At 37.3% G+C, this 13,298-nt stretch overlaps 2 protein-coding genes across 3 annotated transcripts in view; one reads left to right on the top strand and one right to left on the bottom strand.

Moving 5' to 3' along the window:
• Positions 1-13,298, bottom strand: part of NFASC (neurofascin) — a 185,876-nt gene that overhangs the window by 50,013 nt on the left and 122,565 nt on the right. Inside the window, exons 24-28 of one of the 2 annotated variants that reach the window (XM_088154175.1) lie at positions 12,535-12,763; positions 8,830-8,945; positions 7,030-7,234; positions 4,560-4,682; positions 3,808-3,981 (exon numbers count right to left, since the gene is read on the bottom strand). In XM_088154175.1, coding sequence (XP_088010301.1) covers positions 3,808-3,981; positions 4,560-4,682; positions 7,030-7,234; positions 8,830-8,945; positions 12,535-12,763 — 847 coding nt within the window. The remainder of the gene's footprint in view (positions 1-3,807; positions 3,982-4,559; positions 4,683-7,029; positions 7,235-8,829; positions 8,946-12,534; positions 12,764-13,298) is intronic. The other variant, XM_088154176.1, reaches the window with a different exon arrangement.
• Positions 1-13,298, top strand: part of LOC148214225 (uncharacterized) — a 102,566-nt gene that overhangs the window by 71,160 nt on the left and 18,108 nt on the right. The window lies entirely within an intron of this gene.

Genomic DNA, 13,298 nt, shown 5'->3' with positions numbered 1-13,298 from the left:
AAAACAAAATTGGAAGGAAAAAACAAAGAACAACAACAAAACATGTCATTTTGTGGATTTTGTTATTACAGCATTTTAGTCTGGGCTGCCTGTTGACTTAAGATCTTTAGCTGTTTTTATGTCTTTTTTAGTTTTCTGCGCTTATTTAAATTTATTAATAATTTTAAATAATTAAAATTAATTTTAATAAATTAAAATTATTCTTCATCATCTTCATCATCATCAGGACTAAATCCAAAACCCTACATTTGTCTAGGAAAAATCAAGGACATGAATGTAGGATGGGAGGGATCCATACTGGGCAGCAGTACATGAAAAAATAATTTTGATATCTAGGTGGATCACAAGTGGAACATTACCCAACTATGTGATAAAGCTATAGAAAAAAAGTAAATGCACTCCTACACTGCATCAACCAAGTGTAGAATCAAGCTCAAAAGAAGTAATTGTTCCTCTCTATTCTGCACTGGTCAGACCATAGTATATTGCATCCAGTTTTGGGCCACACAATTTAGGAAATACATGGCTAAACTGGAGCATGTCCAGAGGAAAGGAACTAAGAAGATAAGGAGTGTGAGAGGAAAAACGTAGGAATAACTGGAGGCATTGGATACATTTAGACTGGGGAACAAAGGACTATGAGGAGACTTGATAGCTGTCTTCAATGATCTGAAGGATTGTCATGTAAAAGATTAGGCAGAATTGTGATGAGTTGTTCCAGAAGACAGGATCAGAAACTTTCCACAAGAAACAACTACAAGGATATACAGTAGACTGGACACCAGGAAAAATTCCTAATGATACGAGTTGTTCAACAAGGGAAGAGGCTGCATGGGAAGTGGTGGGTTCTCTTTTTCTGGAGGCATTTAAACAGAGGCTAGATGGCCATCCACTGGGAATGTAATAGTAGTGGATTCCTGCACTGGGCAGGGATTGAAGTAGATGTTCTCCAAAATCCCTTTCAAACCTTATATTCTATGATTCTATGAGGGGAAAGAATTTTATTACCAGAGTTGTTGGATAAGCTGTTTAGGATGGATTGTCTCTCTCATGGCAACATGTACAATCTAGATGTTTGCTTATTATTACTGTCACAAGTATTGTAAGATTCAGAAGCTCTGGACCTATTTCAGATGGAAGCAGAGGTTGTGGTGCCTTGCTTCCCTAACCAAGGATGTCCATAAAGATGTTGCCTGAATGAGCCTCCCTTGTCCCTTGTTTTGTAGCTCGCAGTTCCCCCAAGACTCTACAGCAACCAAATCACAAATGTGCTTTCCCCCACAGCAAATGATATGTATGTTAATACTTTGAAAGGCTTAACACACCTAATTCACTGAAAACCAGCAAAACTATTCTCAAACACCCCCCTACTCAAAAGACTGAAAATTCTGGCTCCATGTTTTCTGCAGATGTCCCATCACTACCATGCACCATAGTTTCAGAGACTCTCCTCCCCCTCCCCAAAAGGTATCAGGTGTCAAGAATAGCTTACACTTTTAGCTCACACAGTGGATTTGCCACACTGAGTCTATGTAAACTTTGCCAATCAAAGATTGTGACCACTGCTAATCAAAATACAACCCCTATAGGGTTATTGCTCTTCATTTCTCTTGTCCCATTTTATCCAGGCTGTGCAGCTGCACTATTTGGGTTGAAGATTTTATTTTAAGATAAGAACACTCATCTAAATATAACAGTATTTTTCATTTCTTAACTTCTTAGCACTCAATCTCATATTTGAGAATGTTTACAGAACCAAGCATTTCTCATTAACAATAAGTCTTCTCAAGAAATAAAATCCAAATAGATCTTTACTTGAAAGCATTCAGGCCACTAGAAATGTGAACAATTCATTTTGATCATCCTTTTTTTACATTACTCTTGTGGTGCAAATTATTCAAAATGTCTACATACTATATTTAGCTCTCTACTCTTGTCAGCTAAATTAGCACAATCCTTCTGTTCACTACCTCTTTGTAACTTTGTTTTTCTTTAAATCTTAAAAATGTTCTTTATTCAATACTGAAGTCTAGTTTATTATTGCCTGTAAACCCTTCCTCATTGCTCTACTTGCTGACTTCAGATTGAATGGATCATAACCTCTAGGAAGGAAGGAAGGAAGGAAGGAAGGAAGGAAGGAAGGAAGGAAGGAAGGAAGGAAGGAAGGAAGGAAGGAAATTTTTAATAGGTCTATAAGTAAGCCCATATATAAAGTACACACCCAAAGCAAAATACAAGAGGCAGAATACTAGGGATTAGTTAGATAACAATTATAAAATGAATATCCATTTGAAAAAAGAGCAAAATAGACTCAGAATATTACTTAAAATCTAAATGATGCTGGTTATGACCAAAAAAAACCCAAAAAAACGATAACCCTATCAAGCAATCATTTCCCTAAGGAAGAATATTTTCTCTCTCATAGTATTGGGAGTAATGAAGGGACAGCAAATTATCATAAATAAATAAAAAACTCTAGTAAAATGATATTTTACAAACAAATCACCAAAAATGTTACTGGCATGTTGGTCTGTTCTGAAATGTGTTAACATTGGATAGTATCATGTCATAAATGAATAGAAAACATTTGAAGACACAGAGAATTAGTGATATTGTCTAAAATGAGTACAACTCAGAACAACCTTTTAAACAAATATCATAGGATCACATGAGACAACTGTCCATTTTCAAGATCCTCAAAGGATATTTATTATCTATTATATATTATTTGAAATGCTTTCTTTTGCAACTCACTCATTATTTAAAATATTAAGACTAAATCTACCATCCTTATGTATAAATGCAAAATTTAACATCAATAAAACAGAATAGGCATGTCAATATGTTGGCCTATGTTGCTATATAAATTTGGCTAGTAACTATATTAAATTCATTTAAACACATGTGATGAACAACAAAGGCTATTCAAATCTTAACTCTCCTGGTTTTGCATTGTGGGAAAAAGATAGTTTAAAGAAAAGCTGGACAGAGCATAAAACTGAAAGGATTTAGATAAAGGCTCTTTAGGATTTTTTGAGTTATTCTTTTGAAACCCAAGGTCTTTTAAACCTATTTTACAGAAAAGCCTATTTTATCATGTAATAGGAAAAATAACTTATGCCCAACCATTTCATCAAGGAACAGTAGCAGAAAATCATTTGAAATCTTCTTCAATTGTACACGGAGCCTTTTGAAAACAGAGCATAACAACAGTACAGAGGCAGACAAGGCTCTATGGGCTATTATTAACTCTACTGTCAACTCCACAATCAACATGTACCTTATTTCATAAGAGGCTGAAATGCAAAAGAAAGCAAGCATGAAGCACTTGTATTTCCTGTTTCTTAGCATCTCGGTCATGGCCATAACTGTTGTAGATAGTAGTTAAAGTTCTATTTAGTCATCCTAAAGCATGTCAATTAACACTGTGTGGAGCTGGGTCTATTCTCTGCATTGCTGCATCTGCTCCCTCTTGTGTCCAAGGGTTGGGGAAAACTTTAAGCACCACAATCCTGGTCTCCTACTCCTTACTGTACTGATTGCATTATTTAAAACGCCCAATTAAGTCTCTGGAAAATGTCTTAATTTGTTCTCTCAAGTATTTATTCAGTAACTTTCAGAAACTATGCAAATGGTTGGGCATGATTTGTGCTCACTATATACCAGGGCCAAACCTCACATATCAAAGTTGACTTTTTTTTATCTAGCCACCTGCATATTCCAAAAGGTTTTCACACCGCTCACACCTCCAGCTCCATAGCCACATCTCTCACACTGCAGAGCTGCATCTGCGCAAATTTCACTTACCTTCATTCAATGGAATTGGAGATTCCCCTGTGGCAGGCTCACCTTCTCCAATCTGTGTCCTGCCACGCAGATTGAACCTGTAGCGTGAGATAGGGTCCGTCCTCTGGAGTAAAAACTTTGTCTGATTAGGAGAGAAGACCTCTACCATTGTTCTGCCAGTTTTGGATCCGTTAACTGGAGAGAGAGGCAGGCTGTGTATGCTTCAGTCTTGTTTTGAGAAACATGCTAAGCTACACATTTGACCACCTCTCACCCTAAGATAGCACCCAACAGAGCCCTGACCCTTGTTAAGATAATACATATGGAAGTGATTTAAAATTTTTAAAAAAACCACTGGGCAATGTGAGAAAAACTAAATATTAACTATTATGCAACCAAAAGCTTATATTAGATGTACTGTATAAGACTCTTCAAGGAATTTGTTAATGCAGAATACTTTTATAACAAATTCTTTGGACAAAAATGAAATTTATCATGTATCTCGTAACAGGAGCAGGAAGTTTTAGGAAGTCACATGTTTTGACTGGCAAATGAATTATGTAATGCCCGCATTCTTGAAGTTACCTTTTTAAGTACACAACTTTTAACAGAGTTTAAAATGATCAGTTAAGAAAACATTCCACAGAGAAATGTTTCCTCACAGTGACTCCTAAGGAATACTATTGCATTAAGATTCAACCCCGAAAGCCAATTACTGATTAATAAAAAAGATAAGGCAAAACAACAAGCAATCAAATGAGCATGGGACATACAGGCTTGGTATCTAAGAGTGTATCCAATAAGAATGCCATTGGGATGTTCAGGATGTTCCCATTCCAAGGTGACGGTTTCCAAGTTTGGCTGACGAATTCGGAAATACCTTGGGGCACTGGGTACTTTAGTGAAGTATAGTTTTGGAGAGAGAAGGGAGGAAAAAGATATATCAGGTAACAAAATCTAAAATGCAGGCTGTGCGCACAGAAATATTTGGTGTAGGGGAACTTATTAAAGGGAACTTATTAAAACCATGTAACAGTTTCCATGTGGTTTTAATGAACAGTGTCACGTTTGAGCATTCTGGAAAGGACATCCATGTTATTGTCATATTTGTGCATTCATGTATAACCATGTAATGGATGTAATAATGAGCATATGCTGTGCTGGTGGCCTAAATAGTCATGAGGTTGAAATTGTCAGCTATAATTTATGTTGAACTCATAAGCCAAAGTTCTTATCTTCCATTTAGAACTGTAGAATTAATCAGCTGGGTAAGTGGCTCTCATCACATCAGCTCCTTAAGCTGAAGATTCATCCCTCGTACAATGAGGCCAACTCTGTTTCTTAGGCTGAACACAGAAACCTATCAGAATAGGAATTATAATACATTGAGCCATAAAGGTCACATTTTATTCATGACATGTCTGATGAACTCAAGCTAGTCACTTTGGAAAGCCATTCAAGATGATGCAAAAATGAACAGCTTGTCACAGAAAGGACATTTATTTATTTATTTATTTAAGAAAAAGTCTGCTGTCATTGAGCACAGTTGAAAAATGTCTTGGCAAGATTGATGTCAGCCCTTTGAGGTAGACTAGAGTAGGAAACAGATTCCACATGAAGACTAGAACTATACTTTGTTGAGATAGGGTATAATAACATAATCTTGCAGACCTAATTGTGCTTTACCCTCTCCTTCTAATATCCCAGTGAATCAGGGAGGAGCCTTCCTGAGTCTCTTCCAAATACTATTGTATTTCCTAGGACTCTTTGCTTACACAATGATTTTTGTCTACTTTTCACAAGGTAATCTCCCTGATTCTTTACCAGGTCTCCCCTTAAATGAGACCGATCCTTGCTATTAGGGTAACCACTGACCACCTCAATCTTTTAAGTGGTGGAGGAGAAATTCTGGGGTAGACTATTAGTTTGTTTCATAACATGGCTCTACTTATAGGCATCATTCTTATATCCTGACTGGTTGTGTGATGGTCTTTTCTGAGCTCACATAGTTTAGTGACTGATTTATTTTATGGGAAAATCCATAAGTAAATCCTTTATAAATCAATCTCGGTTCATACAGTAAACTTCACCACATTCAACATTATCATTCTTTACAAACACCCCTTTTAAACCTCTCTGCCTAAAATGTGGCACAGATATTCTGCACAAAAAAGGCCATAATTGTTGTACATTTCCCAAAATACTGATTTCTATAAAAAATTGTATATTTAATTAGAAATCTGTAGTTGGCCTGCAAATGGCATCCCATTTGGCTGAAAAACTAGTTATAGCTGTTTATGTTTTTCCTTATGGGGGAAGTCTCTTCTTCCAATTCTCACTTCAATCTGGGCACTGGGCCAGAACAGGCAACTTCCAGAAAAGTCCGACCTGGGCTGAGCCACTTCTGGATTTTTGGGACAAACCCCTGAACCAGAATAGGTAATCTCTGTTCACCCCTAATGAATAGTGTCAGATCATATCGTAAGAATATATGGCCACACAGTAACAGTTTTAGTTCAGTCTTCTGTCTGATGTGTTAAACTGTTTATTTAACTGAGTGTAAGTCAGGCTTCAGAGTAATAGATTACTAGATTATTTGCCTAGTAATCAAATTCAGAGAGAGCTGGGGAAGAACTAGGGATCTTATCTGACATCATATAAGTAGACTCCTTCTACAATGGAACTTCTCTTTTTCTTTGTGCTCCAAGCCTCCAGAGAAGATTTTGTGGGCCTGAGTGAGCAGCAGACATGAGGTGGAGTCTGTTCTGCCAATAGTGGTTATTCCACTGGAAAAACAGATGCTATTAAATGTTATCCCAAGATTTCACTTTTCAAGAGATATAATCAGAAGGAATTTTTGACTAAAAATACTAAGGAATCTATATCCTGTGTGCAGTTCAATTACTTTAGGAGTCACTGCAATTATAGCAGAGTATTAGTCACTGTTTTACTTTACACAGGGCCCACTAAATACTGATGATTCTGAAGGATATGCACAGATTAGGGTTATGATATCCTGGATACAAAATCTGGATGACCATTAGAAGGCAGCAAAGAGACAGGGTTTTCAATTTCTCTTTGCTTCTCTCTTACAGTTTTCTGAATGGTAGCTCTACAACAGACTCCACAGGGCTTATTCCTTGTTCCACAGAATTGGGCTTAGGAGTTCCTCCTTATCCTCATGTTTCACACACAAAAAGAATAGATTCTGCAAAGCTGTATAAATATTAGGGAGGAACCTACCTCCTTCAGGTGTTGTGAACTCCAAAATTTCACTCCGAGGCCCATCTCCTCTCCCGTTGACTACAACCATCTCCAATTTGTAGTTGCTGTAAGGAAACAGCCGGGACACTATGCCCCGTGTCCGGTCTCCAATAAAACCCATAGATTGCTTTTTCTTAGAGACCCATAGATTCTTCAGCAAACTACTTTCTCTCCAGTAATAAGCCTTCAAGAAACATGTAAGGCAAATAAAGCTTCTCTTGTTTGGGTGTTACTGAAAATATACCTGTGCATTTTCAGCTTTCACAGAATAATTAGCTCTAACTCAAAAGTCATTCCACAAGGGAGAAGGAGACTGACAACATCAAGTCAAGTCAAGCAACTAGGATAACAAAGGCCTCCCCCCTTCCCCTGAAAGCAGACTAGGATTTCCTTCCTCTTATTGATGATTTCATAGTTTAGCAGCAAAATGTTGTCTGTCCAAGCTCACTTGTGGCCAGTAAGAGTCCATTAATTTTGAGATAGAAATGGTATGGGGGAAAGAAAGATGCAAAAACCATATCCTGTGAAAGGAAGTTTTCAGATGTGAAAATGTGTTAGAACAGATTTCTCTCACCTGGTGTTCTAAGCAACTGGTTTTGAGGGCTGGGAATTCTGGGAGCTTAAGTCCCAATGTATCTGAGGAACCAAGGTGGGAGAAAACTAGGATAGAGTACACCTTTGCTACAGTTCCAAAGAGGGTTTTTAAAATCTTTTTTTTTTTTGGTTGATTTTTTAACTTTTGGTAAGGCAAAGGCTGATTTTTAAAAGTTTTTAAACACAATAATCAGGATAAAATCCATTTGCTTTTGTTTTTGGAGATCATTCTTCAGTTAGCACAATTATTAAATTCTGATTAGGCCAAAATAGAATGTTCACATGTTGATTAATAAAACATGCCAAATGCACATGAGGGATGACACAAAAGTTGGGGAAACCATCTGAGAAGCTGCTTTTCTTATTTACAATAACAGGCTAAATTCAGGAACTTGTAGAAATGTAGAAAAAAGACAGTTCTGCATGTTAACTGAAGAACTGCACAGCCTAGCAGCTACTCTGAATCGCCCTTTTGTTCCAAACCAATAAATGATCAGATGGTTAAAACTACTGATATATAGGTCATACATCATGGAGTTTGGATATGTTTAATGGCTAAGATGACCAAATTATCACATTGTGTTTTGTAGAATGTTTCATGGATTCTTCACTTTTTGAAAGTATATTTTTGCCTTCAAATTTGCCACCCTACTGACAAAGGCTAAAATTAATTTGACTGTTAAGTCTTGCCATCTGTCTCCCTCCAAATCTCAACACTGAGCCCAAGAAGAAGATTTCTCTAACATATTTGCAGCCAAAACTGGAACATCAGCTTTAAGTTTATTTAGTGCATATGTACTCTTCTCCAATGTTACACTGTTTGGGGCTACAGCTTCCAGACTTCTCAGCCAAAATAGATGTGAGTTCTGAGAGCTAAACTCCTGGAATACCTAGAAGACACTAGGTGGAAGGTGGTTGTAACCAAAAGATGCACTATTATTAAGCAATGTTACTTTTTCTGGAACTAAAAGAAGAAAAAATATTTTGGATCTAAATTTGATATATGTTTTCTTGGTTGTAGATGCTACCTTCTTACAAATGGTCTCCATGTCTTTTAGCAGCTTTTAGATCATTTGTGTCATCTCCACTGTACTACATGCAACAGATAATCTGATCAGTTATCATTAGTGACAAGGGTTAGCCATATTAATAGTACCAAAATTATTGGGATTTGGTTGTGCTCACTCTATATTCCTTGAGCTGTCCCTGGATGGTTTCTGGGTACACTCTACTCCATTGAAGGCTGATTGCTGTACTGTTTACAACTTTGAGCCTAATATCAGTAGGGGCAGCCTTAGGATCTAAGTGTAAGGAATAAAGCAAATCAGAAATTAAGGACCAAAAAACATCTGAAAGAAAACTAGATATTTTACTTAAAGCAAACCACTGTCACAGAAGGTTGCTGCTTATCACTGTCCCAGTATTTGTAGTATCATGTCAAACATACGATGCTGCCACCCCGTGGAGATAGGAAGTAATTTCACACTCACACAACAAGTTTTCGTATGGTGCCAATCCTACTCTGTTGCCATTTTTTGAATTCACTATTGAAATCACATTATTATAGTACTTATAATAGGCTCACAAAATTAACCCAACTTTACTAGTAGCAACCCCAACCCTTAAAACCCTTTCAATGGCATCATACAAGCACACTTCACACTTCACAATCCAAAATCCTTATAAAGATGAGCAGAATATTACCAATGGAGGAGGAAAGGAGAGACATGGGGATGGGAACCTTTAAAAAGACCTGCTTCTGATTCTCCCCCCCCCCCCCCCATTTTCATTGTGACTTAGCTCAGATGTACATGCACAGGAATCTAATTACAAGGTAGAATTGTCAATATCATATTTTAAATTTTGTCATTTCTGAGTACTTCATTTTGCACTGTACTATGACACATTCATTATATACGCAAGCATTCAAGACCAACCTGCATATCATATTGTATTACTTCCTATGTAATGCTCTACATATGTTACTCAGTAGATAAAACAAGAAACATCATGGCTGTTTATTCTATCAAATTGATCAGTCACTGAATGCTTTTGGCAAAAACTGTGTGATGTCTTGCATCCAAAGGAAAGAAGCTTCAAGAATAGTTTTATCACTGGCTATATATTTTTTCCCCCTTGCTTTCCATTTCTGGAAAATCCATAATCCCAGATTTTTCATAAATTAACACTGAACTCATTCATTCATGCATTTTATATCACAGTAATAAATCATTATATTAATTGTAAAGATACAACATTTAGATTTGAAACTCATCTTGGATAGGAAGGAAGGGAAGGGAAGGGAAGGGAAGGGAAGGGAAGGGAAGGGAAGGGAAGGGAAGGGAGGAAGGGAAGGGAAGGGAAGGGAAGGGAAGGGAAGGAAGGAAGGAAGGAAGGAAGGAAGGAAGGAAGGAAGGAAGGAAGGAAGGAAGGAAGGAAGGAAGGAAGGAAGGAAGGAAGGAAGGAAGGGTGGATTATGGCAAAAGAAACGTCATAATCATTCAAGCTGATGAAGCTTTAAAACAAGCTTTGCTTGTGTGGCTGTGCTGTCCATGGTCCTGAAACAACAGTGCTTATTCATATTGTCCTACATCTGATAATGGGCTGTCAGAATTTGTTCTGTGAAACATGAAAGCAGAGCTTTTCAGCTACAATTATTCCACCAACCTCCTCTTCTTCCTTGCATTTCTCCTTTCCATATGTGTGTTAGAAAGCCATAGAGCACTCTCTGGACCCACTGAGACAGACTCTGCTATTTGCAAGAGTCATGATGGGCTAGAGTCAAGATAGTTGGCCTAACCCCCACCAGTTCTTGTTCATAGGCTACAGTAACTAAAACTGATCTCACAAACTCCGACTGGATGGTGTCCCATAAGGTCAGCAGGTTCTGCAATTATTGTGGTACCTAAGTACCTCAAAGTGTTTCAGAATCCTGTTACAGTAGGTACTCAATGACCAATTTATTTTGTTCCAGAACTAAACCTCTTTTCATGAGGGATTTATACCTATACCTAGGTATGACATAGACTATGAGGTTTTGGACACTGAACATCCAGTTGCAAACAGTCCTTCCTTAGGCAAATGCTAGGGAGGTCAGTGGCTATTGAATTACAATTACCTAGATCTGTATTAGTTTGACTTTAGGCCAGAATACAGCATGGACAATGCTTATGTTTCCTTAGTAATAACAACTTTTGTCAGGAGGGAAAACACAGAATCCTGTCATACTGATTTTTCTTGGAATACTCAGCAGCTTTTGACACCCCTGATTATAGGACATACTGTATCTAGAAAAGAACGGATGAGTTGGGAACTGGAGACAAAGTGCTACAGTGATTTCATTCATACCTGCAAGACTTGTCACTAGAGAGTGGGAGCAGAAGATTTCTGTTCAACCTCAAGGTCCTTGTATAGGGGATTTTATCCTTTCTTCCCTATTCTTCAATAACTACATAATGCTGCCAGGGGCAGACATACTTCCTTTCCATCTAAATCATGAGAGGCTGTGCAGATGCTTGACAGTTGGCAGATCCAGTGATGGACTGAATAGGGGTCAAGAAGCTGAGGCTCAGATAAAAAGAAGAGATTATGGACAGGTGGTTCTAGGCTTAGAAATAAGGAGGAGGCCTGTCCTGGATGAATTATGCTCCCTCCAAGTACCTGTGTAGTAATAAAGTTTGGGTGGCCTTAGTAACTAAGAGGGCTTTTCCCCATCTTCAGTTAGTGTGGCAACTACATCTCTATTTGAACAAAGATAATGTAGCCTCAATGATCCATTCTTTAATAATTTCACAACTGGATTACTGGAATGTACTCTAAGCAGGGCTACCTCTGAATGCAGCTGCCCAATTATTGTTTGATTATTTTGATCATTTTTAGAAGGAAAAGAGTTAAGAGAAATAGGAAACAGGTATCACAACCCACCCACCATGGGTGTGAACTGACACTTTTGTTTGCCTTCCAGAAAGATTATGACCATTTTTAAATATTAAGGTTATAGAGCTACTATGCAGGACCTGTTAAAAATATTACATTTCTCCAAGTCATTTAGGTGAAAAAAATAAATTATCTAAGACAAAATACATAGCTGAACTAGGTAATAAGCCCAAATTATCACTATATGAGGCCAAAACTAGATGCTATACCATGCTGTCTCTTCTATTTAAAGTCAGTTTCTATTTATTTTTGCACTTATTTTAATACTATTTTCCTACCAACTTACCTTAGTTGCCCAAATTACATGCTGTATTCAGTGTTATGCAAGTAGACTTCTGCTTGCACACTGAGATTTTTTTTTTTCTCCTCCTTTATCTGCATCCCCTGTGACTTCCAAAATTCCTCTGGAGGGCTCAACAAATCCCCAGAACAGTTTTGGAAAGTAGACAGAATAGGAAGTACTTCTTTTATTGGCAGATGCCAAAATTGGATACAAACCCAAGAGTACTTCAAGTAATATTTGAGTCTCAGTTTCACTTCCATAACCTGAATACTATTTAACCACAGAATGTTGGGATAGCATTATCTCCTGAATTATTTATTGTTGGCATATTTCCGTCAGTTGCACTTGAGTATATTTAAATGGAAAGGAAGATTCTTAATGTTTGTAATAGTTAAGATGTCTCAGAAACAAGAATTTCCAAGAACAGTGAATTACAGGTATTGATGCTAGAAGTCTGTGAAAAGACAAGACATTCTGGATATTTTGAACATTTGCATTTCATTCTGAGACAAACGAATGCCTGATGCTGCACTTCAATAGCCCTTTTTACAAAGAGCTGATCATGACAACTCTGGTATTAAAAGGTTGCTATTTATCATTGACAAGTAAGATGAAGTAAATGCAATCTGCCTTCTCTATTTCCAACTTTTTCAGACTACAGGAATACTCACAATCTTCCCCTGAGTAGCCAATTATGACGTCTGGCTCCATGGCAAGCCCATAATCATTTACAGCTTGTACTTTGATCTCATATGGCGTATAGATGGGTGTCGGTGCAACAGTATACTGACTGACATCACCCTTTACAGTTCGGTTGTTCCAACTCTCTCGTGTGTCCCTTCTTCTCCATTTCACAATGTATCTAAGATTGGGACCATACACTTGAGTTGCATTTAGTGGCTAAAGAATGAAAGAAAGAAAACAGTTATGACTCAGAATATCAGGGGCTAAGCCCTTCTTTTGTATTTCTTGCAAGGTATATCTATGACTGTTGGAGATTTGGGATTACAACCTATCTAAAAACAAACAGGCTAACTAGGAATGTAAAAGAAATTAGTCACACAAAATGGCTGATTTGCCAAAATGGAATTCACTGGACCACGGCCAGGAATGCAATTCACAGAGTCTGCAAATGTTTCTGTCTCAGAATATTTGTTGCCTCAAAAATTGGGTTAAAAGGGTTCACATATAAAAAGTTAGAAAGTTACATATAAAATAAAGTATTAAAATTGCATTAAAAGAGCATATATCAGGAAAAATGGGATTTTTTAAGAGGCGAATTAAGGCTTGTCTTATATTTTTCCTTTTACATTTTAGTAGTGATCTGACTCTTTTAATAGTGTTTTAATCTTCAGTACAGCACTATTATTCTTAAGTATTTTTGCACATTATTTGGAGTCATTGTGGAAAGGCAACAAATAGCTGCAACAAATGA

This window comes from Python bivittatus, unplaced genomic scaffold, assembly GCF_059951505.1.
Source record: "Python bivittatus isolate LINGU-HERP-01145 unplaced genomic scaffold, Pbiv_v1 ctg000700_np1212, whole genome shotgun sequence".
NCBI lineage: Eukaryota > Metazoa > Chordata > Lepidosauria > Squamata > Pythonidae > Python > Python bivittatus.
This window is presented reverse-complemented; position numbering and strand designations above follow the sequence as displayed.